Below are 27,664 nucleotides of genomic sequence, written 5' to 3'. Positions count from 1 at the left end.
TAAAAGAAAGAAGTGTATTATTCTAAACAAGACATTCATAAGTTAAAATAACTGAAAATATCTCATGCTATAAAAATTTATATTAAAATGAAATATAATAGTTGATGCATTCAAAATAAGATCGAATAAAATTTGCAAAAAAGATTTTCAATCTTGGATTACTTATAATACATATTTGCAAAAGTGATCATTAACAAGTAAAAACAAATCGAAAAAGAGATCACATTCAAAAGATTTTCATTAAAATGAACAGTTCCATGAATGTTTTATTAGCAGAACAACCAGCTAAACCAACCTCCTTTCCCATCATTTTGATTATCATCATTTAATTTTACAGGCCCATCTAGATTTTCATCATCTCCATCAAAGCTTTTCCCTGTTCTAAACTCAAGAAATCGTTGGGCGGCATATTTAAACAGATCGTTGATTCCAAATCCTGTGACAGAACTTGTTTCAAAATATTGAATAAAATCAGGGAGAGTTTGAGCTCTTTGTTGACCTTCTTCAAACGTTATTTCTCGGTTCTCGAGATCGGACATACTTCCACATAAAATAATTATCGCATTAGCATTGTTGTCCCTAATTTGATTGTACCACTTTTCAACATTGTCAAACGAAGAACGACTGTTTGGGGCATCTGGATGACAATCTCCAAGGGCAAAAACAATTATTATCACGTGAGCACCCCTATAATAAAACGGTGCGAGAGATTGATATTGTTCTTGACCTGCTGTATCCCATATTTGAATTTTAACAGTTTCATCTTGAAGAGTTATTTGTCTTTCATAACTTACACCTCCGGTATTTTGTTTTAAATAGGGATCAAAAACGCCTTGGGTAAAACGCACTGCAAGAGCAGTTTTACCAACACTAGCATCTCCTACAATAGCAATACGTAAATCTTCCATTTTTCAATTTTAAATTTTGCAAACTGCCATAAACCGTTTTGCACATCGGCATTTTTTGGATATTTTTCACATTTCAAAATAGGTAAAGATTGAACAAAGATTAAATTTTATCACTCCTTTGGCAATTATTTACGTGGGAAATATTAAGATATTTATTTTAATATGAAATCAGATAGAGTAGAGGGAAAAACCCCTTCAAATCAAATTCCTATATTTAGAATCACTACTGGCAAGTAGAAATATTTGTGTGACTTTCATTTTGGTCAAAGCTTTTTGCATGTACTATGGGTTTGAAATCTTGTTTTACGTTATTTTTTTGTTTTTTCTTTTCATTTTCGGGATTTTTCAAAATAAAAATAATTAAAAACACAATATTTTTGATATTTTAGAATAAAAATAATTAACTGATTGTATGCAATTAATAAAATGCCCAATATTAATTGTCTAATGCATAAATATTCACAATATATGCATTCTTTTTATTACTTTTTGTGAAATTTACTCCAGTTTTTCATAGAGGGACCCTTAAAGGGGTTTTTCAGGCTTAGAAATATTTTCCCGGTACTCGATCAGAAAATTCAATAAATGAATACATTTACTGCTTTTTTGTATCAGACTCAGCCAAGAAAATAAATGTTTACAATAAAAAAAAATCAAATTAAATTTATTTTCAAATCATAATTTCATTTAATGCCATATTCTTTCGACATATGTAAAATTTCTAGCATTAGATCATGTATAATTTGTCCTTTTGTCGAAGCCTCTGATTTCATTTCACCGATTTCATTTGACTTCTTATTGATTTCAATTTCTTTTTCTTTGATTTTTGCCAAATTTTCTTCTTTTTCTTTCTTCTTTTTCTGAATTTCTTCCTCGATTTCTTTAATTTTTTGTTCTAGTTCTTCGTTTTCTTTTGATATTTTATTGTAATTTGCAACGCATTCATCAATTTGATGTTGTATATTCTTCTTTTGACCTTCAGTACCGCCCAAAAATGGAAAACTGTTTCCGAGTAATGGGTTATTTGGTTTGGGAGGCGAATTAAGTCCTTGACGAAATGGAAATGATTGCTTAGTCGGAGAGTAATTTAACTGTGGCATTGATGAAGGCTTCTTTTGCTTGTTGATGATATCTTTGATGATTTCTTTGGCTTGTTTTAGCTCTTCTTTGAACTTACCATGATTATTAATGATATCAGTAACTTCGGAATATAAATTAGTAAAGGCAACAACTTGATTGGCTTGGCGTAGGACTTCATTCTGTGGGCTATTTTTGTCGACTTTTGGACTGGTATTATTTGGAAAATATTTTGTGATATTTGATGATAAAGTAGGACTAACTCTTTTAATGGAATTGATGTCATCAATTTTAAACGCGGATAAATCTTTTTCTAATTCGTTTGAGTCGAAAGTATCAGAATTATCTTGACTTGATATGATTTGTAACATATGAGAATATGCACCAGAAACTTTATTGTACATTTTATCTTTTAAAAAGGTTTGTAATTCACCATATAGATTTTCTGGATCTTCATAGATTTCATGTTCAATGATGTTTTTCCTTTCTTTTAAATCAGATGTAATATATAAGCTTTTTGCAATTGAAGAAGATTTTTGGATAACTTTTTTAAGCATTGTATGTAGATCTGTTTCATCTTGATATAAATAAGCAAGTTCATTTGACCATTGTATAATGTGGTATAAATTTCCACGTATTAATTTGAAAGCATTAAATCTCTTCTCCTCTGCTTTTGAAAAATACTGCGTAGCCATCTTGTTTTTGGTGTCCATTTTTGGCTGAAAAAAACGTTAAATCAATTCAAAAAGTTCTTAAAATAAAATTTTTATTTTTCCCCGGGAAAATCATAAGATTACTTAGTCGCTAAGCAATAAAATTCTCAACACAAAACACAAGTTAGGATTATTGATGTAGTAAATAAAAATTTTCCTAGAAAATTTTTTATGAAAAAAATCATAATATAAAATTGAAATTGCATATTTTTGAAAGATATACTTTTGATAAGTCACTTTATCCTTTAGTTATGTAGTATTGTAATAACAAAAACAAAATTATTTTTTTTCTAAATTGGCTCGAAGCATATCCCTTCTTTTTTGCAAATTTTGACATATCTTCATAAGCTCTAATCTTTCAGCATCATTTGAAGCTTTTGAAGGGCTACTTTTTAATGAAGATTTTATGATTTCTTGATATATATTTCCTTCTTCAAATTTTAACATAATTCCCTTCATATCTCTGATACGCTTTACTGTTTCGTTAATTTTTGATTGAAGTAATTTTGTGTTATATTTTATTTCTGAAATTTTGTTCATTTTTTCCATTTTCTTTTTTTCCCACGTCGTCTGAACAAAAGAAATTCTGCTAGCAGTTAACTCGCAATTTTGCTTTTCTTTTTCAAGTTGTTTGGTGTATTTTCTGATTTGTAACTTTAAACATACAATTGAATGTTTATATTCATTTTCATATGATTGTTCATTCCTTTCTTTTTCTTCTTTAAGTTCAGTGAGTTTTGAATTAAGATTGAAGCATGAATCTTTAAGTGTATCATGAAGACTTTGGATCGTTTTTCTTTTTTTTTCTGTCACTGCTATTTTTTCTTTTAGGTCATTGCTAATAACGGTAAGGCGTTTCTTTTCGGCTATCAAGTCTGCAATTTGTTTTTCAAAATCTGTGTTTTTCATGTGCTGAATCTTTCGACCGTTAACTTCTATCGTTCATGGAAACGTTTAGATTCCACAAAAATCCTTTTTACCCAAATGCCACTCAACGAATTCCAAAAGAGTAAATGCATCAAAATTATTGATAAAATGATACAATTTCCAATATGTTCTCCGTTTGTTAATATGGTTGATCCTGTTAGAGATGGAGCACCTGATTATTATGAGTATATCAAAAAACCAATGGCTCTAAATGAAATTAAAAAGAAACTCAATGCAGATCAATACAGTGATGTAGAAGCATTCAAAAGCGATGTTAATTTAATATGGTCAAATGCGATACTATATAATGGAGAAGATTCCTTATTTGCCTACATGTCTAAGGAAGCGTCACTTTGGTTCGACAAGAAGATGGAAGGGTTCCCCTCAACGCCTCTTGAAGAATGGTTCCAAAAAGTTCAAAACACAACACGAAACATTTTTGAAGCATTATGCAATCCTCCAACAGAACTCGATCCTGAAAATAAATTTTCCCACATTAAAAAAGGTAGTAATAAGTAAATGTAATATATTGTTGGAATATTTTCTAAAGTATTAACTATTTTCTCCCTTTCTGATAACAAAAAAAATTCTTCTTCTTTAGTTTGAAAAGTGTTTTTTAAAAAAATTAACGAAATATCAAATACAAGCATGCTTTTTTGTTGAAAATACATTATAAACTATGTTAATTATAATAATATTACATGTAAGAGGATAATTTAAATCGAATAATTCCAATACTTTTTAAACAGCCTTCTGTAAGTCTTCTTCAGTAAAACTGAATATAGTTTCCTCAAATTCATTAAGGAATTTCAAGAATTCGAATTTTTATCTCCTGTGTTTGTGTTATTTTAAGTTTCTCTAAATTATCTTCCCATGTATAGAAACAGTGGTTTAACAAAAACAAAGATTCGAAATAGTAATTTATTAATACATTAAATTTCATATAAATTTTTTCATTCCGAGTTGCGAAGCCCTAAATTGGATTAAAGGTATAACTTTCTTATCCTTTAGTTTCTTTGCCAATTCAAAAGCTTCTTCAATCAAATCATTTTCCAAACACATTAACATTTTCATTTTTTCATTTTTTTCGAATTTAATCAAATCTTTGATAATCTCAAATTTTTTCGTTGTTGCAACATTTCTAACTAACAATGATAACAGTTCAGATTTTTCATTTGGACAATTAATAATGAATTTTTCCACGAATTGAATAATTTCGTTTTTGCTTTGTTTTGACAAATATTTTGCCAAATGTGAAGTCACATCAAGCGGTTCAATATTCAATGCATTAATCAATTTTGAATAAATTTCATCCACTTTTTCAACATTTAACTTTATATGAATTGGCTTTTCATTGAAATTCATAACTTTATAATATTTACAAAGAGCGCAGACGTTAACACAATTTGAATTATTTTCAATGATGTCATGTTCTGACGGCGAAAATTCAATTCTTTGATTATAACAAAATTCACAGAACTTTGTTTGAATGTCGGTCATCAACAGCATTTTTTCGATGTCTGTTGTGAAGGTATCCGAAGGTATATACTTAGGAATGACATTCTTCTGTGGGTTATGTCTTAAATCTAAGGCTTGCGCCAAGAATGAGTAAGCAATTGCAATATGATATAATCTTTTTTCATCAGATGCATCAATATGAAACAATTGTATAGCTGTTCTTGCAGCTTCATCATATTGATGTCTAAAACTATATATAGTTAATGCATTATGCCTCATTAATTTTTGCTCGAAATAATTTGTTGCATTCGTAAATAATTCGCCAGTAATTATAAATTCGGGGTCTTGATCTAATATAAACTTAGAAAAATCTTCAAATTGATCATATTTAATAATTGATGAATAAAAATTATCCAAGAAGAAATCCAATCGTTTATCATCATCAACGTTCATCAATATTTGGTAAGCAATTCGATAATATTTGATATATATTAATGATTTAACAGATGCAATTGGGGATAAACAATATGAGCAATAATATTTAAGATTATTTGTACGTGTTTTATTTTCATATATTAAATTTGGTGTTGGTAAATTATATTTTAAGGCAAATAAATTCGAAATTTGATCGAAAGGTGTTTGTTGAACTTTTTCAATGAAATTGATGTCGAAAAGTGGCAGCTTGATGTAATAATTAAAGAATGGATGCATGTCATCATTCGTTTGGTTTTCTTCATTATTGGAATCATATTCATGATATAAATCGAAATAGAATGCCTTAATTTGACTTTTATATTCATTTAATAAGGTTTTACATGTAGAGAATAGACCAATTTTTGATAGAATATATAAAACATTGAAGTAATATTGTTCAATTTTAGTATTAAATGAATCCGAAATGTTTTGTAGTAAGCTTTGAGAGTTGATATCATTTTTAAAACATATTTCTAGAAGATAATCACCGAAATTTTCTGATCCGAATTTCTCAAATGTATAAGAGGACATAAAATTATAAAAAATTCTGTTTTCCAAGAACACTAATAAACATTTAACTTGATTATTACTTTGATTGATTTTTATGAAAATATTATTTATATAATTTAATAGAAATATTGCATAATTTTCGGTATCTAATGAAGTAACGTTAATTGATTTAATATGTTTTTCATAATTATCGTGAAAAACTTTAGTGATCATTTCCTTATTATTAAATAATGGAATTAAATGATCGATAATTTTATAATAAAACAATTTATCATTTAATTTTAAAGATTTCAATATAAACATTAAATCGGAATCATTTAAAATTCCCAAATTTTTTGTTTTTATCTTTAATATATATTGAGGATTGTTAATGAATTCATTTAAAATCGAATTCTTATCATTAAATTTCGTGTTTTTCTGGATTTCTTTAGGTAATGTCATGAATGAGTCGAAAATAATTTTTTCATTTTCAGGTATTAAATCTTTTAATAATGAAAACTTTGTTGAGTCATTAATTAATTTATCATAAAACATATTAAAATATGAATTCCCATAATTATAAATTAATTCATTTAATAAGTCATTATTATTTTCACTTAAATCAATAAAACGTATTAAATCCGATTCAAATTCGTTTGAGTTATTTAAATACTTTGTTATGTCATTAAAGTCATTTGATTGATATAAATTATTAATTAATTCACTATATGACTTCGATTTATATTTGTGAATTAATCTAATTCGAACAATTTTTGAGTTTTCGTCTTTATTAGAATTATAACTAATTAGGTTTAATAATGTTAACATTTGATCATTAAATGAAAATTCATCATTTTGTATTAAGGATTCATATAAAGGTTTTGTGTTAATTTGATATATTATATCGTCGTATTCAATTTGCTCATTGTTTTTGACTTTTTGAATAATTTCGGTTTCGTTTTCAATTTGTTCTTTATCGTTTTCTAAATCTTTTATTAAATTTAATGCTTTAGTTTCTAATGGATATAGTTTAGAATAATATTTAATGAAATCATTGTTAATGTCAAAATTATTTACATTATTTATAACTATTTTAAATAATTCCAAATTAAATAATTTCGAAAGTTTCTCGGCATTAATTATATCATTTTCATTATAAATATTTAAAATCGATTTAATTATATCGAATTCGAATTTTATATTTTGTGAAATGTTTTGAATATTATAAAACTCATTTAAATAACACAAAAACTTATAAAGTGTTTCAGCTTCAGAAATTATATTTTGATGATTTGTAGTAATGAAATCGATTGGCGTTTCTTCAAACATATTCACAAACTCTTGAATTGGTTCCCATTTTCTTTCGTTGAAGCAAGAAAAGTCTTTATGACCATTTAACATATTAACGATTTCATTTGCATTTATTTTTATTTCGTTTGAAAGATCATTGTTTATATAATTATTCATTTCTTCATTTGATAATTTAATGAAATCAATTAATTCAATTGTTTGTACATCTTTTGTTTTGTTATTATTATTAAATTTTATTAAATTATTTGTCGTTAATGATATTTCAATGTTAAGTAAATTGTTTTCAGTTTCGATTTCTTTTGGTATTTTATTATAACTATTTATAGTGTAAATCGAATATGATAATATAAATAATTTCCGATAAAATGATAAATTCATTGTTAAGTTATTTGCTAATTCCCAATTTTTGGTATTAATTGCTTCGAATATTTCTGTTGGATCTTTATTAAATATATCTTCGAATGTTTTTGAGTTTTTTAGAATGAATATTGAATTTGTTATATATTTGTTTTCATTAGTTAAAAATTTATTTAATAAATTAATAATTTTCTTAACAAATGAAATCGAAAACAAATATTTTTCATCTTTTTGGATAAATAATAATGAAAATATATCAATAATAATATCATTTAATATATTTTTATCTTTAATATCATTTAATAATTCTTTAATTTCATTTATTAAATTTTTTATGTTTTTATTATCGTTTAAAATTATATTTGTTAATAATTTATATATTACATTATAATATCGAATGAAATCAAAATCATTTGTTATATCATTTGGTGATATTATATAATAATTTAATGATTCATATTCAAAGATATCTTTCTTCAATAAAAATTTTTCTAAGTTTTTCGGTATTGATTTATTCGTTAAATCATTGATAGTTATATCTTTAGATGTTATATATGATATAATGTTTAATAATTGGAAATCATTTATAAAACAATTTAAACATTCAGTGGCTATCGATGGTTCATATTTTAATTTTAATATCGGTAAAAAGTTTTGTAAATTAGAATATAATATTTGTTGATGATTACATAATATATATGGTAATATATCAGGAAACATTTCAAATAATTCATTAAATTTGTCAAATTCTTGTGAAATAATTTGTTCAATGACTAATTGCGAAATAATATCAACAAAAAAAGTGGACGTAGAAATACATGTGTTGGCTAAAGAGAAATATAATGAATTAAAAACAGATGAAAAATATGAAGGAAATTGATATAATAACGTGAGGCGTTTTTGTAAATTATATGTGAAATCTGGATATAAAAAATTGGTGTCAAATTTGAAATATTGTGGTAAATCATTGATATCAAATGTAATGCTGTCACATAGTTGTTGAGTGGGGTTTTTGAGAAAATATAATATATCTATTCCAATGGAATTAAGAAGTTTGGTTAAATCAAATGTATTAATAATAGGAACAAACATGGGGTAAATAATATGAAATATGCCGGGATGACTTTTACGAAGAATAAGTAAAAATAATGCGAGATTATTTTTATCACGATCCGTTAGATTACGAAGTGACCTTTTACCATTGGTAAAAGTAAGAAGCACCTGTGCGGCTTGTTCTTTTAATTTTTGTAAATCAAGATAAGCAAAGTCAAAAGAAGGATCTGTAATTTTAAAATCTTTGATTTCTTGATCTGAGAAACGTTGATGAAAGCATTTGATCCTCCACTGGATTTCAGTGGCATTGGGTAAAGTTGATGTTGCTTTTAAAAGTGGTAATATGATTTTTGAAATTTGTTGAAAATCAAAATCAAATTTTATGTGTAACAAAGGAGCTTCTGGGTTTGTAAATATTACATAATATAAAAATGATTTGATGAGTTCTTTGGATTCATCTTCTTCCCTAATTTCCATCGGTTTCCTTTTTTAACATCACATTTCTTAATTGGTACATTTATAGAAAAAAATAGATTAGAAATTCCTAGAAAGAATAGATTTTAATGTTAATTGATGGATTTATAAATTCAACGGAAATTCTATTAAATATTTGCTAATTAAAAAAATAAAAATTTTATGAATCTAAGTGTAGTAATTTTAAAATTTGAAAAATGTAAGTTTATATTTGAATAGTGAACCACAGCTAATCATATAATTAAAAATGGTCGAATTAATCATTAAATTGCATACGTATAATAAAATTTATAGGAACAAATGATTAATTTCAGACACTTCTTGCATTGCAGCTATCAATTTCAGCACAAAGATAGAAATATATTAATACTTTTAAGCAGAATTTTCTCAAATTATAACAAATCAAAGCTATACGTTTGGTAATAATTTTTTCATTTTGAAAAACTATAAGAAAGAATGTGTACTTGTTTAATAATCATTATATCATAGTATTAAGTATGGATATGGCTTCATCTTCATCATTATTACATATAAATAGGACTTGAGATATTTCAAATAAATTTAACAATCCACTAAATTTCTTTGAAATTTTTTTGCTGACATTGACCATTTCTTTGTTTTGAAGTAGAAGAATTGCATTGAAGATGTTGTAAGATGCATTTTTGAGGGCTTTCCTACAATCTTCATATGACACATAATCCATTAGAGAATTAACTTTCCTGATTCGCATTTCAATGAGAAAATCTTGATCATCAGCACTCATTAAATAAAAAATTGATCAATTGTCAAAATTTTCAGGCGTCAAAATATGCATTTTGACAAAAAATTAATTGACTAAGTTTGTCTGAAGGGTAAAACAATTCACCAAAAATGTTCAACTTCTCAATTTTAAAAAGTGACAATGTCATTCGTTCTGTGATTGAAGTAATTTTGTGTTATATTTTATTTCTGAAATTTTGTTCATTTTTTCCATTTTCTTTTTTTCCCACGTCGTCTGAACAAAAGAAATTCTGCTAGCAGTTAACTCGCAATTTTGCTTTTCTTTTTCAAGTTGTTTGGTGTATTTTCTGATTTGTAACTTTAAACATACAATTGAATGTTTATATTCATTTTCATATGATTGTTCATTCCTTTCTTTTTCTTCTTTAAGTTCAGTGAGTTTTGAATTAAGATTGAAGCATGAATCTTTAAGTGTATCATGAAGACTTTGGATCGTTCTGTCACTGCTATTTTTTCTTTTAGGTCATTGCTAATAACGGTAAGGCGTTTCTTTTCGGCTATCAAATCTGCAATTTATTTTTCAAAATCTGTGTTTTGATGAATTATCATAAAACCGCTTTTTCCATTAAAAATACTATTTATGTTTCAAATAAGTTGATTAGAAAACGACACACCAAATTGATCATCATTCAGATAATTTCACACAAAACTACCAATTATAATTGAAGAAGGAATCGACGAGATTATGACGAGATTAATCCAGCCGAATGACTTTCATCATGAAACCCATGTGATAACTGTTAATTAACTCAAAAAATTGCATTATCATTTGGTCAAGCCGAACGATATCGCGTCCTTTCAGAAATGTTTACTTCCATCATTTCCAGAAATAAAAATACTAGTATTGGCCTTTGTTTTGAATTACAAATCTCAAAAATTGGATTAAAGGACTTAATTTCTACAACTGGTTGATCTGAGACAGGATTATAAGCTACTGGGACAGCGATACATGAATCACTCCACAAAGGTAATCAAAGAGAAATTGAACTCGTGAAGAGCACGCTAATTCCATTCAAACACCACGTGGTGTTAAAGAATCATTTCTGAATGCAACTTTTTGAGATGATTGAACAGAATTTTGAATAGATTTCCCCAAGTTTGTTTTCAAGGTAAATTTAACGTCCTAATTTCCGTTCAAATTCAATATAACCGCCTGTCTGAATTTTTGGAACTGGTTTACAGCCACCAGTCGGTTCAAATTTGACAAGTTTATTTTTAGTCAACAAAACTATGTCAACAGAAATGATGTCAAACTGACATTCGGATATGTTTGCTCTTCTTCTTGCTCTTTCTACATCAGCAAAGGTTTGTATCGACCCTGGCCACGCTGGAAAATACAACAAGGGTGCCGTTTCTACATACTATGAGTCTGAGGTTGTTTGGAAGTTATCAAATAAGCTCAAGACACAACTTCAAAACAAAGGAATCTCTGTTGTCATGACAAAGTCATCACTTAATGATGATCCATCACTTGAAAAGCGTGGTAACACTGCAAAGGGATGCAATCTTTTCATTTCTATCCATTCAAATGCATGCGGAACAGAATCTGTTGATTACCCTCTTGTCATTACATCACTTGATAACTCAGGTGGCGTTAATACATTATCCACAAACATCGCTAACTCACTCCATTCACTTATGGGAACAAGACAAGCCGGTAAGGTTATCACAAAACAAGGAAGCGGTGGTGAATGGTATGGTGTTCTCCGTGGTGCACAACATGTTGGCGTTGCTAACAGAATTCTTGTTGAACATTCATTCCATACAAATGTTGCAGCTGCAAACTGGCTTTTAGTAGACTCCAACCTTGACAAGATTGCCAGCATGGAAGCAAATCACATTTCCAACTTCATTGGCGATTCACCATCCCCATCTCCATCATGCACAGTTGCTGTTGGAAAGTCTGTTACATTAAGCAACGCTAATCTTTACACTGATTCATATGCAGGCACATATGCTCGTAAGATTTCTGGTACATACACAGTATCAAGAGTTATTAGTGGTCGTGCTGCTGGAGTTCTCATCGGAGGCGGCATTGGTTGGGTTAGAGAATCCGACTGCAAGTGCTAAACGAGTCTTCTCTTAAATTCGAAAGCACAGCATTATTTTTCTTCTTGTGCATTTATTTTTAAGTATATTCTGGACATGCGTTATAACTTAAAATCTTTCCCAAATGATTTGAGCTGCCGAAGGATGCTTCGATAATGTGAATCATTATCATTTGTAAACCGTTTGTGGTACGTTTGTTATTCGTTTTATTTGAAATTTATTTTAATAATTTTATATTTCAAAATAATATTTGGAAATTATTTAAATTATTTAGAACAGCACTTACTCATGCATCTTGGAAAGGTCATACAGAAATAGTTAAATTACTTCTTGAACAAGAAGGAATTGGTATTAATGATAAAGATATTTGATTGAAAGTTGTGCTGCATTAACTTGGGATAAGGGGTGCCCTTTTGCATATCGACTTTTTGAAAAGCGTGCAAAAAATCACAAAAACAACAATATGTACCCAATCAGATCCTTATGTTATAATGATGATAGAGAAACATTTACTGCCATACTTCCATCTCAATATTTGATTTTTAGGTGTGAACCTTTTGGAATGATTTTTAGCCGTGAATGTGAAGACCTCTCTCTTGGAAATGTAGCAACATACAATGGCTATCGCTTTATTGCGCTCACAGGCTCTCCTTCCCCGCACAAGTTCAACAGTAAATCTGTACGTATTTTTGATCATGAGTCTGGTAAAATTAAATTTGAAAATCAATTTCCAGATCACATCCTCACCATAGCACTTGGTCGAAATGTTCTTATTTGTTGTATGAATCAAGTTACAGAAGTTTGGAATATCGAAACTCATCAACAAATTCAATCATTCAAATCAGGAATGAATGTCCATGTTCCCATGGCTCTTTCTCATGACTCTTCGTCTCTTATAATATCGGCTCGGAATGCCAAAGATGTTTATTTACTTACTGGAATCAGTGGTTCCGTCACCACTAAAGAAGTTGAAGCACATTCAACAGCTGTTTCATGTGTCACCTTCTCTGATGATGGAAAATATTTTGCTACAGCTGCTTTCTCTGGTACTACCATTCGAATTTGGGATTCATCAACACAAAGATGTGCAGTTCTTCTCAAAAGAAACACGTCAAATGACATCATCAGAGCAATGGACTTTTCTCCTACGAACGATTTCTTCGTATCTCTTTCGAACGAAGGAGTTGTAAAAGTTTATGACATCAGAAGAAAAGTGTCAAATGCAAAAGCACAGACACCACCTGTTGCCACGTTAGAGTTAGGACAACAAATGCCAATGGGGAGAATCTGTTGGATAAACTCAATGATAATTGGAATTATATCATTGAATGGAAGCTATTATAAGTTAAGCTTCAATGGTTCATCATTAAGTAATGAAAAAATTACTTTTATTTCTCGTGAATAAAATTTGATGTTTTTTATTATGTAATAATGAAAATATTTTTTTTTCGAATTTTTATTGTTTAATGTTTTTAAAAATCTTTAATTAACAAAGTCAATCATATAATGAAATTGTCAATTAATTGAGTACATTTTTTGTTTTACTTTAAATTGGATTGTATTAAAGAAGAAAATAAAAAATTTTTGTATTTAAATTTCAATGGAATTAAATTTTTTTGTTTGCAGATAATTACAAGGAAATCAAATTCTTTCCATGAAAATCTACAAAAAGATTTCTTCTTGCTATTCCTTAAGATCAATGACTTTAATGGAACGAGGTGCTGATTATTTTCTGTGTAATATATTAAAAATTATCAACTTCATTCGGGTTTTTTATAATTAAATAACGATTCAGATAATGAAACAAATCTTGACCATTTGTTTCCCAATTCTTTTCATATTTTCTCCTAATTTTCATTATCACATTGTTTAAATTAATTTTTATAAAGTTTTCTTGGAAAGGAAAACAAAAGAATTTGAATATTGAAAAAATTCAATAAAAATACATAATTTATAATACATTAACACATTTATTGTACTACTCGTCGTCATTATTTTCTATAATCATATCCGAGTAAAGAATATGTCCTCTTTCATTGAACACACTTTTTCTGATCAAATTTTCTTTTCCTAGCGCAATCAGAGCAGCCAAACTTGACCACTGTCCAAAGAAATTACTATGCTGTATATTTGTTGATGTAACTCTTCCGGAATTTATCTTTAATCTTCCTGCAAATCCATCATTAACTTTGCATATTTCGAGTGACTTTCGGAACATATTAATTAATTCTTCAGAGCTAATATCATTTTCTCTGATCATTGTTCTTATAAATGAAGATTCAAATCTAAATGGAACATAGATATCATTTGATGAACCTGCTTTTGTGAAAATCGAAAATTCTGGTGAACGATATGACTTTTTCAATTCACCATACAACTTTTTGTATGCATCCAATTTTTGATCCACTTTTATCCCATCTTTGATGGAGATGCTAATAGAATCAACGACAGGGACATATAATGTATTCTCTTTGCTATTAAGAAGAGTTAGGTTAGAATAAACACTTTCAAGAATTCGTGAAATTGCTTTTATAGGACGCATTTGATTGGAAATTGCTAAATTTTGATAAAAACCATCAGAAAGACCATCATAAAAAAGATGTGTAGTTGATGGTTTGTCGTAGCCTTCGTAAAATGGGTTTAAAGGAAATTGTTTTGGCATTGGAAGATGACCACTTATTGAATTTGATTTTAATGAATATGTGGTATTTTCCGTGAGTATTCGAAGAGAAATGACTTCGGGAAGACCAGCTATCATATCTACTAATGACGTTGTATTTTCCCATGGAAGAGATTTGGCTAACTTGAGTTTCATATTGACATATGGTTTCGTGCCATGCTCTTTTTCAATGGAAATGAGTCTTTTGGCACATTTGTCGGCTGTAGAAAGAAATATAGGATTTTTGGTTAGAAGATATGATCCAATAAGTGAACCAACACCTCGACTCCAAATCTCTCGCCTATTTACCCACCCAAGAGAGTGGCAATCAAAGTTAGAATTAATCCAGCGAAGGGCAGCCTTATATTGTGTAGTAAGAGAGAGAATGTATAAAGTTTCTATGGACTCAAGAATAGTAGAAGAAAAGCCAAATTCATTGATGCACTCATTTGTGGCAGGTCGAAGTTCATCAAAGGTGGAACAATGACGAAAATATGCATCAAAGGATTGAGAAACTGCATTTCTGAGTTCTGTATAAAATTTGTTATCTACCGGAGAAGAAAAGCTAATAGATGTTAGATTTAAAGGACTGTAAATAGGTAAATTTTTGGAAATTAAATTTACATAAAAATTTGGAATTATTATGTGATATTTAAAAATGAAATCACCACCTAATATGAATATGATAAAAATAGATATTAAAATGCTAAGGAAAAAACTCATTTTCCTTGCAAAAAAGTTTTCTCGAGGTTTCAATTTTATTTGTGCACCCATATAACCGTCAACGATAGATTTTATGAAAGACAAATTGACTTTTTGTAAAAATAATTTTCTCTCATTTCAAAATGAAATATGTTTAAAATTATAAATACCAACAAGATGAATAGCTTATATAATTTAATTTTTATCAATAAGTAAGCAGTGATTGTAATTTCGAACAAAAAAGTGCTCTTAAATGTACGTTTATTTTATCGGTCGTGGTGGATAGCGAAAAATGGACCCTGTTACAGCAGATTTCCTTGAATTTACAGTTTGTTTATTTTCTAATTCCAGAATGGAAATACCAATGATGATGGAATACTTTATGTATTAGATCACCGTGTTAAAGATGGACAGATTGAATATCTTGTTAGATACTCAAACCCTGTTTATCTTTATGATGTCTGGGAAAAAAACAGTGATTTAACATGTTTTGAAAAAATAATGGATCATTGGAATGGAAAAGTTCCTCCTGATATTAAACCAAATTTGCCAAGTGGATCAGCAACAGAAATTACCAAATACAAAGCAGAAGAGAGACTAGTTATTTATGGGATTCAAAAAGAAAATGGGGAAAAGCTTCTTAAAGTACGTTTCCCAGGGAGCAATCAGATTACGCTAGAAAAAATCGAAACAATCAAAGATTCTTATCCACTTGAGCTAATTGATTTCTTTGAGAAAAATATACAATAAAATTATTTTCACAAGAGCAATTTATTAAAACTTTTGAAACAAATTCAGGAATCTTTACAAAAAGAAAACTTTTGTATCATATGAAATCAAAGCATAATTACGTTGATATAATTTGTTTAAACAAAATATTTTGTTTAAATATTTAAATTAGAAAAAGTTTTTTAATTTGTTAACAAAGCTTGTGGAAACAGGGCGCCCCAAGAGCAAAATAGGAAAAATGGAACATGTTCCAGATGGAGCAGTTCCTCTCACATCAGATCGTTTACTTTATAAAATAGTAAATGAAGAGGGAGATAAATATAATCGATCTGCTTCATTCAATGATACCGTTGTTGCTGTCGAATATATCATTAAGGCAGAAGATGGCTTCATAATTGATTCATCTCAACCAGGAAATCCTTTGATATGGATCACAGGTGACAAAGACGCTGAATCAGAATTATATATTTTTTTCCCCAAAGCAATTGGAACAATGCGTGAGAAAGAAGTTGCAACTTATTTTATGGATAGAACATATCTATTAGGTGATGCGCCTTTGGTTACAGAGGATGGGCGTAGAGAAAACTCTCGATATTTTACAGCTATTGTTCATTTATTGAAATCAACTCCCTTAGATAAAATCAATATTGGTCAAGAAACAAACTCCAACAATGTTGAACCAAAAACAGAAACAGAGAACAAAAAAGAAACCAAATCACCAACAGAACAAGCCAACAAAAGTAAAAAGGATAATAAGGAAGAAATTTCTCTCATGCAGGCAAGGTTTGCTCTCTTTGAGTTAAAGCTTGCCAATGAAATCCTTAGTGTAGGAAAACCAGCTGCAGCTAGAAAAGAGTTTAATCGCTCGAAATTAGCTTGGAACAAAAATGTTGATCTATCCAAAACGCCACCTGATTTTACCGATGACAATATTAATCTCCCTGAAGCTGATCTCAAAAAGTATGTTAACTCCAGATCTTCTTTTGGTGTTGCACGCACATTTTTAGTAATTAATCCACCTCTTAAAGATAAAGCAATTGTTGCATTACAAGCTGCCATTGATGCCGATAGCGACTACACTGAAGCCATTGAGATGCTTAAATCTCTTGGTGTTGACTTTGAGCTTTCGTTCCCTCCGCTCGATGACCCACGGTTACACCAAGCCACTTTTTGGCAAAAGGAAAACATTCCTATCGAAAAACGGTTTGAGTATACAAAATATGTGAGAGAAAACGCAAACAAACTTTTTCATGACGGGCTTTATGATGAAGCTTTAAATGAATACAATAGAGGAACAATAGCTTTGCCATCAATTAAAAAGGTTTCTGATGAGCATAAACAACAATGGTATGAATTATCAATATCAACAAGATTGAATGCACTTGCTTGTTACTATGAATTAGGAAAGTACAGAAAGCTCTTGGAAGCAGCTGGACTTCTTTTAGACCATATTAAAAAAAGTGAATTGAATTTTAACATGTTCATGGCAAAATGTTTATATAGAAAAGCTTTAGCGTACATAAAATTGCATATGTTTGAAGAAGAGGAAGATGTTATAAAGCAGTTGAAGCAGATTGAAGAAACAAATTCATTAATACGGGAACTAACGAAATTGGAGGAAACAGAAAGAAAACTAAAGAAAAGAGAAGAAGAATTCGTTTACCAGAAGATGACAGGGACATTAAAATGATTTTTTCTGGATTATTAAAATTAATTTTCAAAATTTATGGCAAATTTGAAAAAAAAAAAAAATTAGTCAACTATGAAATTGACATTCTATTAATAATAAAATTAGATTTGTTTCTTCTTTCTTAAGCATTTTTGGAATGTTTTGACTTTTTTGACCGTTTAATCTATTCCAAAAGATTTTTGGCTGTGTAACATATGAACCCAATTTTCTTTTTTTTTCGGGTTTCATTTATGTTATCACCATACAACATACAGCCACCATTAATTCAAATAGAACCTGGTGAAATTAGAAATTGGACACTTATCGGATCAGCAATAAACTTCAAAAAAACAATTCTTTTAACATCGCTAAGCAAACATGACACAGGAGGAGTTTGTTTACGTATCCCAACAACTTTTGTTGATTGGGATTTTGAAACAGAATATTCATTTGATAATCAAAACTCGGAACAAGTTTTTACAATTTTTTTCTCAGAAGATCTTTGTCCAGTTAATGCGTTTATTTGGAAAGGAATTTCTATTACAATAAACACAACCAAAAGTCCAAATGGAATTGTATTATTATCAGAAAATAATGGCAAAAGATTCAAACATGAAACAACTAAAACAATTTTAGAATTTCCAAATTCGAATGGACATATTACTAACACCATAAAATTGACAAAAAATCAAACACATTTTGATTTAATATTCATAACACAAAACAGTGAATTTTCATATTCTTTTATGAATCCACTCAATTTTTCCTTTGGCTATTTCTCTATCAAAAGCCAAATCAATGGAACCATACAAAACAATTCATTAAATTATGTTCACATTACGCCCAAATCCCCAATCAACAGAACCATTAACATTGATGTGATTAATAAAAAGAATCGAAAGTCACTAAGTATTAATCCACGAAAACATAAAATCACTAAAACATTACGAAAAGAATATATGAAAACACTTTATCGTTATCAAGATGAAATCAATTATAATAACGGAATACTAACAGACACACCAAAAAAGTTTAAGGATTCGTTCCGTGAAATAAATGAACTAATTTATCGCGCTGGAGAAGGATTAAATTTGGAAGAACTCGAATCTTTTATAATCGGAATTGTTCAAGAACGGATTTTAATTAGTTTGGATAAAATAGAACTAATTGGGAAAAATTTAAAAGATTTAAGAAATGAATTAATTGATTCATGGGGAAATATAATAAGCGAATTACGTGGAATTGTTTCAAGTGTAGATAAAGATATGTTAATGATGAAAAATAAAATTAAAAACGACGCAATGAATGTAATTAATGAATTGGCAAAAAGAAATTCTGAATTTAAGTTTCATACAAAGAAATTTAGAAAAGATTTGTTGTCAACAATATTAATGTTCATTTGTTTGATGGAATTTATAGTATATATGATTTTCTTTATGAAAAAACATAAAGAATCAAATGGTTGGAAAAAGATTGATTAATAATTTGTTTATAAATTACATTTTTAAAATATTTTTTTATTGATGTTATCATCCGATTAAATTTTAATCGAAATTTAAATTTGAATTCCTACCATAAAAATGTAAAATATTCAAAATTTCGGATCGTTGTTTGAGAGTAAATACAAGAAGATTTTATGATTGCCTCCATATTTTTTGTCGTAATTATTCTAGCAATAGCAATTGCTATTTATGCCTTAAAGTCTCTTCCGATTAAGCTTATTGCTCAAGCTTTAAATGCTGATGTCAATATTGTCAATCAAACAGGATTGCTTTCTTTCGAATCCATAGAGTTAAAAAATAAAGATTTAGAATTTTCGGCAAAAAATATGAACGTTTCTCTTGGTTTATTTGCAATTACTTCAAAAAAGATAACAATTTCTTTCGATGAATTAAATTTACAATTAAATACATATAATATTGGTTCTGGAAATAAAAATAGGAAAACAAAAGTTAATGATCCATTAAATGGAATTAAAATGAAAACTTTATCATCAATAATTTTTTTCTATTTTAAAAAATTATTTCTAAAAATAAAATCATTTAAGCTTTGTTTACCAAATTCAGTTTCTGTGGAAACGTCAATTAATTTTGAATATAAAAGATCAAATGTTTCACAACTTGATTTATCTTTAGGCTCTATTAAATATCTTATTCAAGATAAGGAAGTCACGACAACACCTTTTGTATTTTCAATCAATTCAGATCTATTTCCCATATATTCATTAATTTCTCAAACTAATCCATTTCTCATTACTAGTAATTCCATCAAAGATGCACGTATTTCTACATCTGGTACTAACATTACTCTTAGTCCTTTAAATGTTGATATTTGCATGTATCCAGGCAACATCAACTTAACGTTCTCCGAATTAACGGTCACTCAATGGATTTCTTTACCGACATTTTGTTTATCATTTAAATCATTTTATGTCGATACAACAATACCAATACGACCTATACCAATTAATCCTACACATTTTGTATTTGAAATTACTGAGTTTAATATTGGATTCATTACAGAACATTTTCTTCGTATACCAAATCTAAAAGGCACTATCTCAGATCTTAAGAAGATGAATCCAATTGTAAACATTGATAAGATTCATTTCTATTATACCTCTTTTGATGGCCTTGAAATCTTTCAATTATATGCCAAATTACGTAATCCAATATATCAACCATTACGTCTTGTTTTAGACTTTCCTGACTTCCAATTTAACATTAATAAGTTTTCAGGTACATTATTACTTACTGACAATGCTAAAGTTCAAGCTAAATCATCGAATGTTAAATATTCTAATAAATGTATTACATTTCCTGAAGTTTATGGTTATATAAATACATTCCAATGTTTAAAGATTAAAAGTTTAATCATTTCAAGTCCGGACAAAGAATATTTAACATTTAATGCTACAAAGATTAGTGTTATTGAACAACAAAAGTTTAATGTTCCTGATTTTATATATGGCGTAATTTATGGATGGCGTATCATAAAACCTTGGGCATCATCACATACATTTGATTCAGAGACATTACCATTACCATTTCATATTATTGTTGATAAAATCTCATTAAAAATGACGGACACGTTTTTAAATCAACGATTATTTGTTTTAGGGAATACTATTCAAGAATACTTAAAAGAGAAATCAATATTAGAATATATTTATCAAAGTAAAATCTCACAATTACAATTTACGCCACAACAAAAACAATATGCAGATGATAAATTCCAAGAATTATTATTTGAGAATTATCAAAATTTATTTAAGAAACAAACATTTCATAAATATCGATTATTAATTGAAGCACAAGGATTAGATATTAAACTTGATTCAAGGAATGTTGTTAATAAAGTTCAAATGTTACATGAATTTGATCCTAATACAGCTGAATTATATCCTAATGTAGAATGGGAGACATTAGAAGGCTTAAAGATTAATGTAAACATAAAAGATGCAGCGATTAATTGTTATAACTTAAAAGAACCAATTATTAAAGGATCAGAATTAAACTTAAATGGAATATTATTAGTTGGTGAAATATCTGATGGAAAATTCCTTGATATACCGATAACAGTATTAGGTAAAGAATTCATTACGAAAGGAACAGTTACAGACATTAAATTATATTGTGATTTAAATATTAATTTAGGTGACTTCGGTATATATATTGGAGGTAATATGATGAAAATATTCGATGATTTCGTGGATTCAATTACATCATTAATACCTAAGCCATATGATCCTTCACCAAGTTTGAAATGGTGGGATGAATTACGTTATGTATTTCATGGGAGATATCATTTTCAAGTTGATAATATTAAATTTAATTTCGTCGGCGGTAAACGTTATGATGACTTTAAGAATGTAGCTATATTATCATTAACTAATTTTAAGGCGAATATTATTAATGGAGTTTATCATATAACTTCAAATGAATTTAATCTTTTTAGATGTAATAATGGCCCACAATTATTACATTTTAGTGATTTCGATTTAGAAGTTAAATTTATAATTAAAACTCCATTAAATAATCAAAAGTTACATAATTTCATTGCTGATATTAACCAATTTAATGATCCGAATTATGATACATATAAAAACTTTAGAGCAACTGCTATAACAACTGATTTCATATTAAAATATTCGAATGGTGAAGTATCACCTTTTGCAATGTTAGACGTAGCACATTTCTTATGGTTAATAGATCCGATATTAAATTTATTTGATTCACCTTTAGTTAATGAAGTATATACTAAAAAGTTTGGACAACTTTATAGACGAAAACAAGAATTATATTTTTTAAGTGACTTAAAATTAATATTTATATTTCATATAAATAATGCATCATCATTTTCATTTCGAATTTTCGATTGTTTTCCAATTGAAACTAAAAATATTTATGGTACATCAATTGATTTAACATTAGTTAACTTTTCATTAAATTTAATCATAACTAAAAACCCTAAATCGAATGTCGAGTTTAAAGTATCATTAAAATCGCCACAAATATTATTAAATACTACTGATTTATCATATTATTCGAAGAATTATGAAGATGCTTCACCAACATTTGCTAAAATTATTAATCCCGAAATTAATTATGGAAAAGATTTAGTAATAAAAATCGATACATTACAAATCTATGGAACACAATTATTTGTTCGTTATATCGAAGAATTTATTGAAGCGATTATACATTTTCTTCCTGATATGAACAAAACGAATAAAAATAATAATAAAAATAAAGAAACAAATCATAATGAAAATATTACTAGTAAAAGTAATAATAAAGAAGAATTACTTTTACATTTATTATCACGTACTCCATCACAAAAAGTAGTTACTACTTCAAAAGCAATTCATAATCATAATATATTACAAGAGAAAAATAACATTGATTCAATCTTAGAGAAATTCCAAGAAATCTTTTTAGATTTAACCATTAATAGTATCCAAATATTATTTGAGTCTTTATTATATGACATTAAATTATTATGTGTAATTCAACCAATTAAATTCAACATAAAATTCCATCAAACTTTAGATTTAATTGCAGCGAATTTAGATGTTGAAACTATAACAATATCAACAGAAAATAATTTCATCCAAAACATTAATGAAATTAAATCATCGATTGGAATGATTGAAGGGATTCGTGTAATTTTTTATCAAAACGAATTAAACAATAATAAAAACTTAATTGCAGAATCCTTCATTAAAAACATTAGTTTAAATTGTAATCCTAAAGACATTGCATGTATTAAACAATATATCCAAGAAATATCACATGCGTTAATGACCATAAAATCCGAGAAAAACATTACAACAAATAGTAATAATAATCCGAATAATAATCAAGAAGTTTCATTACTTAATATAACATTTAATACTTACATCTCTAAATGTCAATTATTCTTATTCGATAATCTTAAAAACCCAATTTGTTTCTTAGTTTCTACTGATTTAACATTCCAACAAGAAAAGAAAATCGACGGATCTTCAAATTCGATGTTATTAGTTGACGATTTAAAGATTAATGATGCACGTGTATCAGCTAAAACTAATTTAATCTTTAGTCGTTGGTTAGATCGAGTTGATCCCAAAGTAAAAACCCCATTATTACGAATACAAGCTAAATCTAAACCACCTATTGGAGGTATAAAGTTTTATAATCATTTCGAAATTAATTTGGACCCAACAATAGTAATATATGAGTCGACTTTCTTTGGTATATTAATAAAATCTATTTTAAATAATGATATTGGAATGCCTTCAAAACCAACTATGAAGTTCGGCTTTGAAAGACCTGATATAAGACTTCCACGAATATTGTTAAATGATGGCGTTTTACCTATCATTACGATTGATCATTCTTCTTTCTTGGAAGGGAATAAATCGAAAGAATTAAAAGTGATGATCAATCGGGCCGATAGTAACTTTTTATTAAGATACTTTAAAATTACACCAGTGACTTTAAATTTGTCATATCATAACCCTGAAAATAATGTGATTCCTGATATTAATGAATTCCATGGTTTGTTTAATGGTATTATTTATCAGGATTTAACTGCAAATATCGAAACTTTGATTAGTAAATTGATTATAGATATTTCAAGAGATATAATACCACAGTTCTTGAAACATTTGGTGGGTTTAGGAAAATTACCAAGTAGTAAAGAAAACGAACTGAACTTGTGGCTCTCTGATAATCAAGATAAGGCTGCTTCAAGAAGAAAAGAACTTTTGTTCGGAAAATCACGTAAATAATAAATGTTGTTTAATTAGTTCTTTTGTATTTGTATTTTATAGAAATATAAAAAATATTTAAATTTTATTTCTTTTTATATAAAAATCTAATAAAAATATCTAATAAAATTTTTTTTTTTTTTTGAAATCCGCGTTTATTGATTATTTAATATTTAAATCAAGTTGCAGCATGATGCAATTATCTTCTTCTTATTCTTCTTTTGAACTTTTGTTTCTTGATTTTGCTTGAAGCAAAATGACTTATTAATTGCTCTGACAAGTTCAGTAAATGTTTCATCAATGTTCTTGTCAAGAAATGCTGATGTTTCAAAGAACACTGCACCTAATTTTTTTGCAAGCTCTTGTCCTTCTATTTTACTAACAACACGCTTATCTTCTAAATCGCACTTGTTTCCACATATAACAATTGGAATATTCTTTGTTACTTTTGTTCGAACAAGTGCATCATAAAATTCTTGAACTTCTTCAAATGAAGAACGATCATCAATGGAATAAACAATAATAAAACCTTTTCCTGATCTCATGTATGTGATACGCATTGGTGCAAAGTCATCTTGTCCTGCTGTATCAAGAATATCAAGTTGTATTTTTTCGTCATCAACAATTATAACACGTTTATATGAATCTTCAATTGTTGGATCATAATCAGATACAAAATATCCTTGAACAAATTGTATCATTAGAGCTGATTTACCGACACCTCCTGCTCCGAATACAACAATTTTGCAATCAATCATGAAAATAATGAAGTAAGAAATTTTTGTATTGTATCGAGATTTTATATTCTTTCAATTTTCAATCATCACCGGCAAAATATGCTAAACTTGAACATTTACAATACAAGTTTTTGAGACAAAAATAATCGTTAAAATTTGTGGGAGTTTTGCACGAAATGTTTTCGAATCTCCTTTATTAATACTTTTTAATATGCGCTTAAAAGAATAATTAAACCCAAAATATTCTTGAAACAACAAGGAAAAGAAAGATTTTGATAAATTCATTGGGAAAATTAAATATTTGTTATGTGAAGCAATTATCTAAAAATGAGATTATTCCATTTGAAGTAATTCGATAATTTCTTGCTTTCCTTTTGATTTTGCTATATCAAGTGCTGTTTGAAATATTTTGTTTTATTTCCAATTAATATTTAAAAACATTAAAACATTTAAATATACATTATATTGACCAAATAAAAATCTTTGATATTTACATCAATTCCTTTTTGATTAATGAATAATTTAACTAATTCTGTACAACAATTTTTAGTTGCTCTCATTAATGATACAAAACTATTTAAATAATTCCCAAATTTGACGATTAAATATCAAATTATTTAAATGAATATTATATAAAACATACAAATATTTTGCCCATTAACATCAATTTGTTTGTGTAAAAGAAGCAATTAAACTATTTCTGGATGATCTTTTTTCGTTACATTAATAAGTGATGTATCAAATTATTTAAATAATTTCCATATATTAGTTATAAATCTCATAAAATTATCAAAAGAAATCATAAATAAAACAAAAAAATATCTTTAACATTAACATTAAACTCTTTTTGTTCTTTTAGTAATTTAACTATATCAATATGATTAAGTTTAGATTCAACAAGAAATGTATTACCAAATATTTTAAAATATTTCTAAATATTATCTTGACACATCAAATTTTAATAATAAATATCATTCAAAGTAAATATATATCTTTTACATTAATATCATTTCTTTTTTGTTCAAGAAGTAATTTAACTATTTCTATATGACCATTTTCAGATGCTAACATAAGTGCTGTTTTAAATAATTTGTATGATTTCCAAATATTATTTTGAAACAAAAAATTATTAAAATAAATTATTTTAAATTAAAGATATAAATGTTTTTAGCATTAATATCAATTCTTTTTTGTTCAAGAAGTAATTTTACTATTTCAATATTACCACAATCAGATGCAAAAATAAGCGCTGTGTTGATATTTTATACATACATATCATATAACCGTGGAACACGATAATAAAACCAAAAATGTTTCAATTCTTCAACACTTTTTCTTAAAAATCGCATAAATTTAATTACTTTAAGTTCTACATTTTTCCTTTTTGAAGATCAATTATGAAAAATCAAATTAAATTAATCCTCAATTCAATCATTTATTTCTTAGAAAACAATTAGGGAAGAATGACTGCGCATCACATTATAACATCTTTTTTATTTGCAAATAAATAAAATTTTACTAAATAATTTCAATTTATTGGCTCGCCTATCAATACCCATATTGCAAACACATATTGGAATTCTGGCTCATATCTTGTCTCATTACAACATCTCAACATATCTCCAGCGAATATTTTCATTTGCAAGTCGAGCTTGCTTGTTTCCGTTATTCTTCCGGACCTTATTGAGCAGACGTATTCAACAATTTCTTTTGTGAGTGTATCAATGCTAAATTGATATACGCCAGCAAGTCCTCCGCAAATAACCATCACGGCTATCGAAAAGATCTTATCTATCAGTGTGAAATCCTTAATTTCTAAATCTTTTCGTTCGTCAGCAAATTTCTCCATAACGGTCACCTGCAACTTTTTGCTTTCGTTGTAGATTCCCGCAACGCTACCTCCCTCGCAGTAGAGGTTACATGCGCCCAAAAGATGCTTGACGTTGATACGAAGATCGTCGGCTATAATAGAAATGGTATTACCTAAATTACCGACAATTCGTATGAGATAATCTCGACTGGATTTAAGTTGGGATGCACGTTCTAAAGAGTTTACAAATAAAAGAAGAAAATATAAATAAAGCTCTGACTTAAGTGAGGATATATTTTTGTTTATGTCTCCACGGGGAAATCGAATACGATATACACAGGAAAGAATGTCAGAAAAACATGGATTGAAGGCCACCGAATTGTCAATCTTGTTGAGAAGCTTTGTGATAAGAGTGGTGAGTTCTGAATTGATTTTAGTAACTTCATCGGGTTCAAGATTGAGTTGAGTAAGAACTTTGGTGGTGGCATAAACTTCTCGTGGCGTAGGAGGAGTCTCTGCTGGCTCAAGTTGAAGTGCATCTACAAGTTTAATTGCTTTATCACATGTTTGACAAGTTAGCTTTAGAGTTGATTTACCATCATAAACAATGGTAACAACTTTCCCCTTGTATGATACTGAAACAAAGTGCTCTGTTGTTATATGATAAAGGATTTTTCCCCAATGATTAGAAACAACATCAAAATAAAAAGATGATGTTAAAATATGAACCATTCTTTCGTGACCTTTTTCGACAGTTATTGTACAGTTAAAAATCTTGGAATGATTTTTTTTGCTGAAAACTTTCATAGAATCCCCCATTTGCCAATAACGTTCGAGTATGAGTTTACGAAAAAGTGCAATCGAAACCGTTAATTCCATTTTGAGTTTTTTGATATATCTTTCAAATCGATTTCTGATATTGATATAAAAGTGCCGAAATATTTGAAGTTTCATTGTTAGCGAGAAATTTTTTTTTAGAAATTCTAAATTAGGATTTTTAAAATTTAAATTTTTATTAAAACATTTCTTAAAGAA

The 27,664-nt window shown here is 28.0% G+C and overlaps 9 protein-coding genes across 9 annotated transcripts; 4 read left to right on the top strand and 5 right to left on the bottom strand.

Moving 5' to 3' along the window:
* Nucleotides 1-269: 269 nt before the first annotated feature.
* On the bottom strand, nt 270-908 carry GO595_002376 (small GTP-binding protein; the record flags this gene model as incomplete). The annotated part of the gene is made up of 1 exon (XM_067915279.1): nt 270-908. One exon carries the CDS (start codon nt 906-908, stop codon nt 270-272), a length of 639 nt encoding a protein of 212 aa, XP_067777493.1.
* A 683-nt stretch (nt 909-1,591) lies between these two features.
* Nucleotides 1,592-2,698, bottom strand: GO595_002375 (uncharacterized protein; the record flags this gene model as incomplete). Its single annotated transcript, XM_067915277.1, has 1 exon — nt 1,592-2,698. The coding sequence occupies one exon, from the start codon at nt 2,696-2,698 to the stop codon at nt 1,592-1,594; it is 1,107 nt and encodes a 368-aa protein (XP_067777492.1).
* Nucleotides 2,699-3,769: 1,071 nt separating this feature from the next.
* On the top strand, nt 3,770-4,144 carry GO595_002374 (Bromodomain containing protein; the record flags this gene model as incomplete). The annotated part of the gene is made up of 1 exon (XM_067915276.1): nt 3,770-4,144. The coding sequence occupies one exon, from the start codon at nt 3,770-3,772 to the stop codon at nt 4,142-4,144; it is 375 nt and encodes a 124-aa protein (XP_067777491.1).
* A 7,143-nt stretch (nt 4,145-11,287) lies between these two features.
* On the top strand, nt 11,288-12,091 carry GO595_002373 (n-acetylmuramoyl-L-alanine amidase; the record flags this gene model as incomplete). Its single annotated transcript, XM_067915275.1, has 1 exon — nt 11,288-12,091. One exon carries the CDS (start codon nt 11,288-11,290, stop codon nt 12,089-12,091), a length of 804 nt encoding a protein of 267 aa, XP_067777490.1.
* A 442-nt stretch (nt 12,092-12,533) lies between these two features.
* Nucleotides 12,534-13,475, top strand: GO595_002372 (putative WD repeat domain phosphoinositide-interacting protein; the record flags this gene model as incomplete). Its single annotated transcript, XM_067915274.1, has 1 exon — nt 12,534-13,475. One exon carries the CDS (start codon nt 12,534-12,536, stop codon nt 13,473-13,475), a length of 942 nt encoding a protein of 313 aa, XP_067777489.1.
* A 573-nt stretch (nt 13,476-14,048) lies between these two features.
* Nucleotides 14,049-14,885, bottom strand: GO595_002371 (uncharacterized protein; the record flags this gene model as incomplete). The annotated part of the gene is made up of 1 exon (XM_067915273.1): nt 14,049-14,885. The coding sequence occupies one exon, from the start codon at nt 14,883-14,885 to the stop codon at nt 14,049-14,051; it is 837 nt and encodes a 278-aa protein (XP_067777488.1).
* Nucleotides 14,886-16,398: 1,513 nt separating this feature from the next.
* GO595_002370 (peptidyl-prolyl cis-trans isomerase PASTICCINO1) lies at nt 16,399-17,850 on the top strand (the record flags this gene model as incomplete). The annotated part of the gene is made up of 1 exon (XM_067915272.1): nt 16,399-17,850. The coding sequence occupies one exon, from the start codon at nt 16,399-16,401 to the stop codon at nt 17,848-17,850; it is 1,452 nt and encodes a 483-aa protein (XP_067777487.1).
* A 6,405-nt stretch (nt 17,851-24,255) lies between these two features.
* On the bottom strand, nt 24,256-24,840 carry GO595_002369 (small GTP-binding protein; the record flags this gene model as incomplete). Its single annotated transcript, XM_067915271.1, has 1 exon — nt 24,256-24,840. One exon carries the CDS (start codon nt 24,838-24,840, stop codon nt 24,256-24,258), a length of 585 nt encoding a protein of 194 aa, XP_067777486.1.
* A 1,507-nt stretch (nt 24,841-26,347) lies between these two features.
* Nucleotides 26,348-27,361, bottom strand: GO595_002368 (uncharacterized protein; the record flags this gene model as incomplete). The annotated part of the gene is made up of 1 exon (XM_067915270.1): nt 26,348-27,361. One exon carries the CDS (start codon nt 27,359-27,361, stop codon nt 26,348-26,350), a length of 1,014 nt encoding a protein of 337 aa, XP_067777485.1.
* Between the last annotated feature and the right edge of the window lie 303 nt (nt 27,362-27,664).

The sequence above is a fragment of the Histomonas meleagridis genome, assembly GCF_020186115.1.
Source record: "Histomonas meleagridis strain 2922-C6/04-10x chromosome Unknown contig_177, whole genome shotgun sequence".
In the NCBI taxonomy this organism is placed as follows: Eukaryota; Parabasalia; order Tritrichomonadida; family Dientamoebidae; genus Histomonas; species Histomonas meleagridis.
The sequence above is the reverse complement of the archived record's forward strand: the minus strand, read 5'-3'. Positions and strand labels throughout refer to the sequence as shown.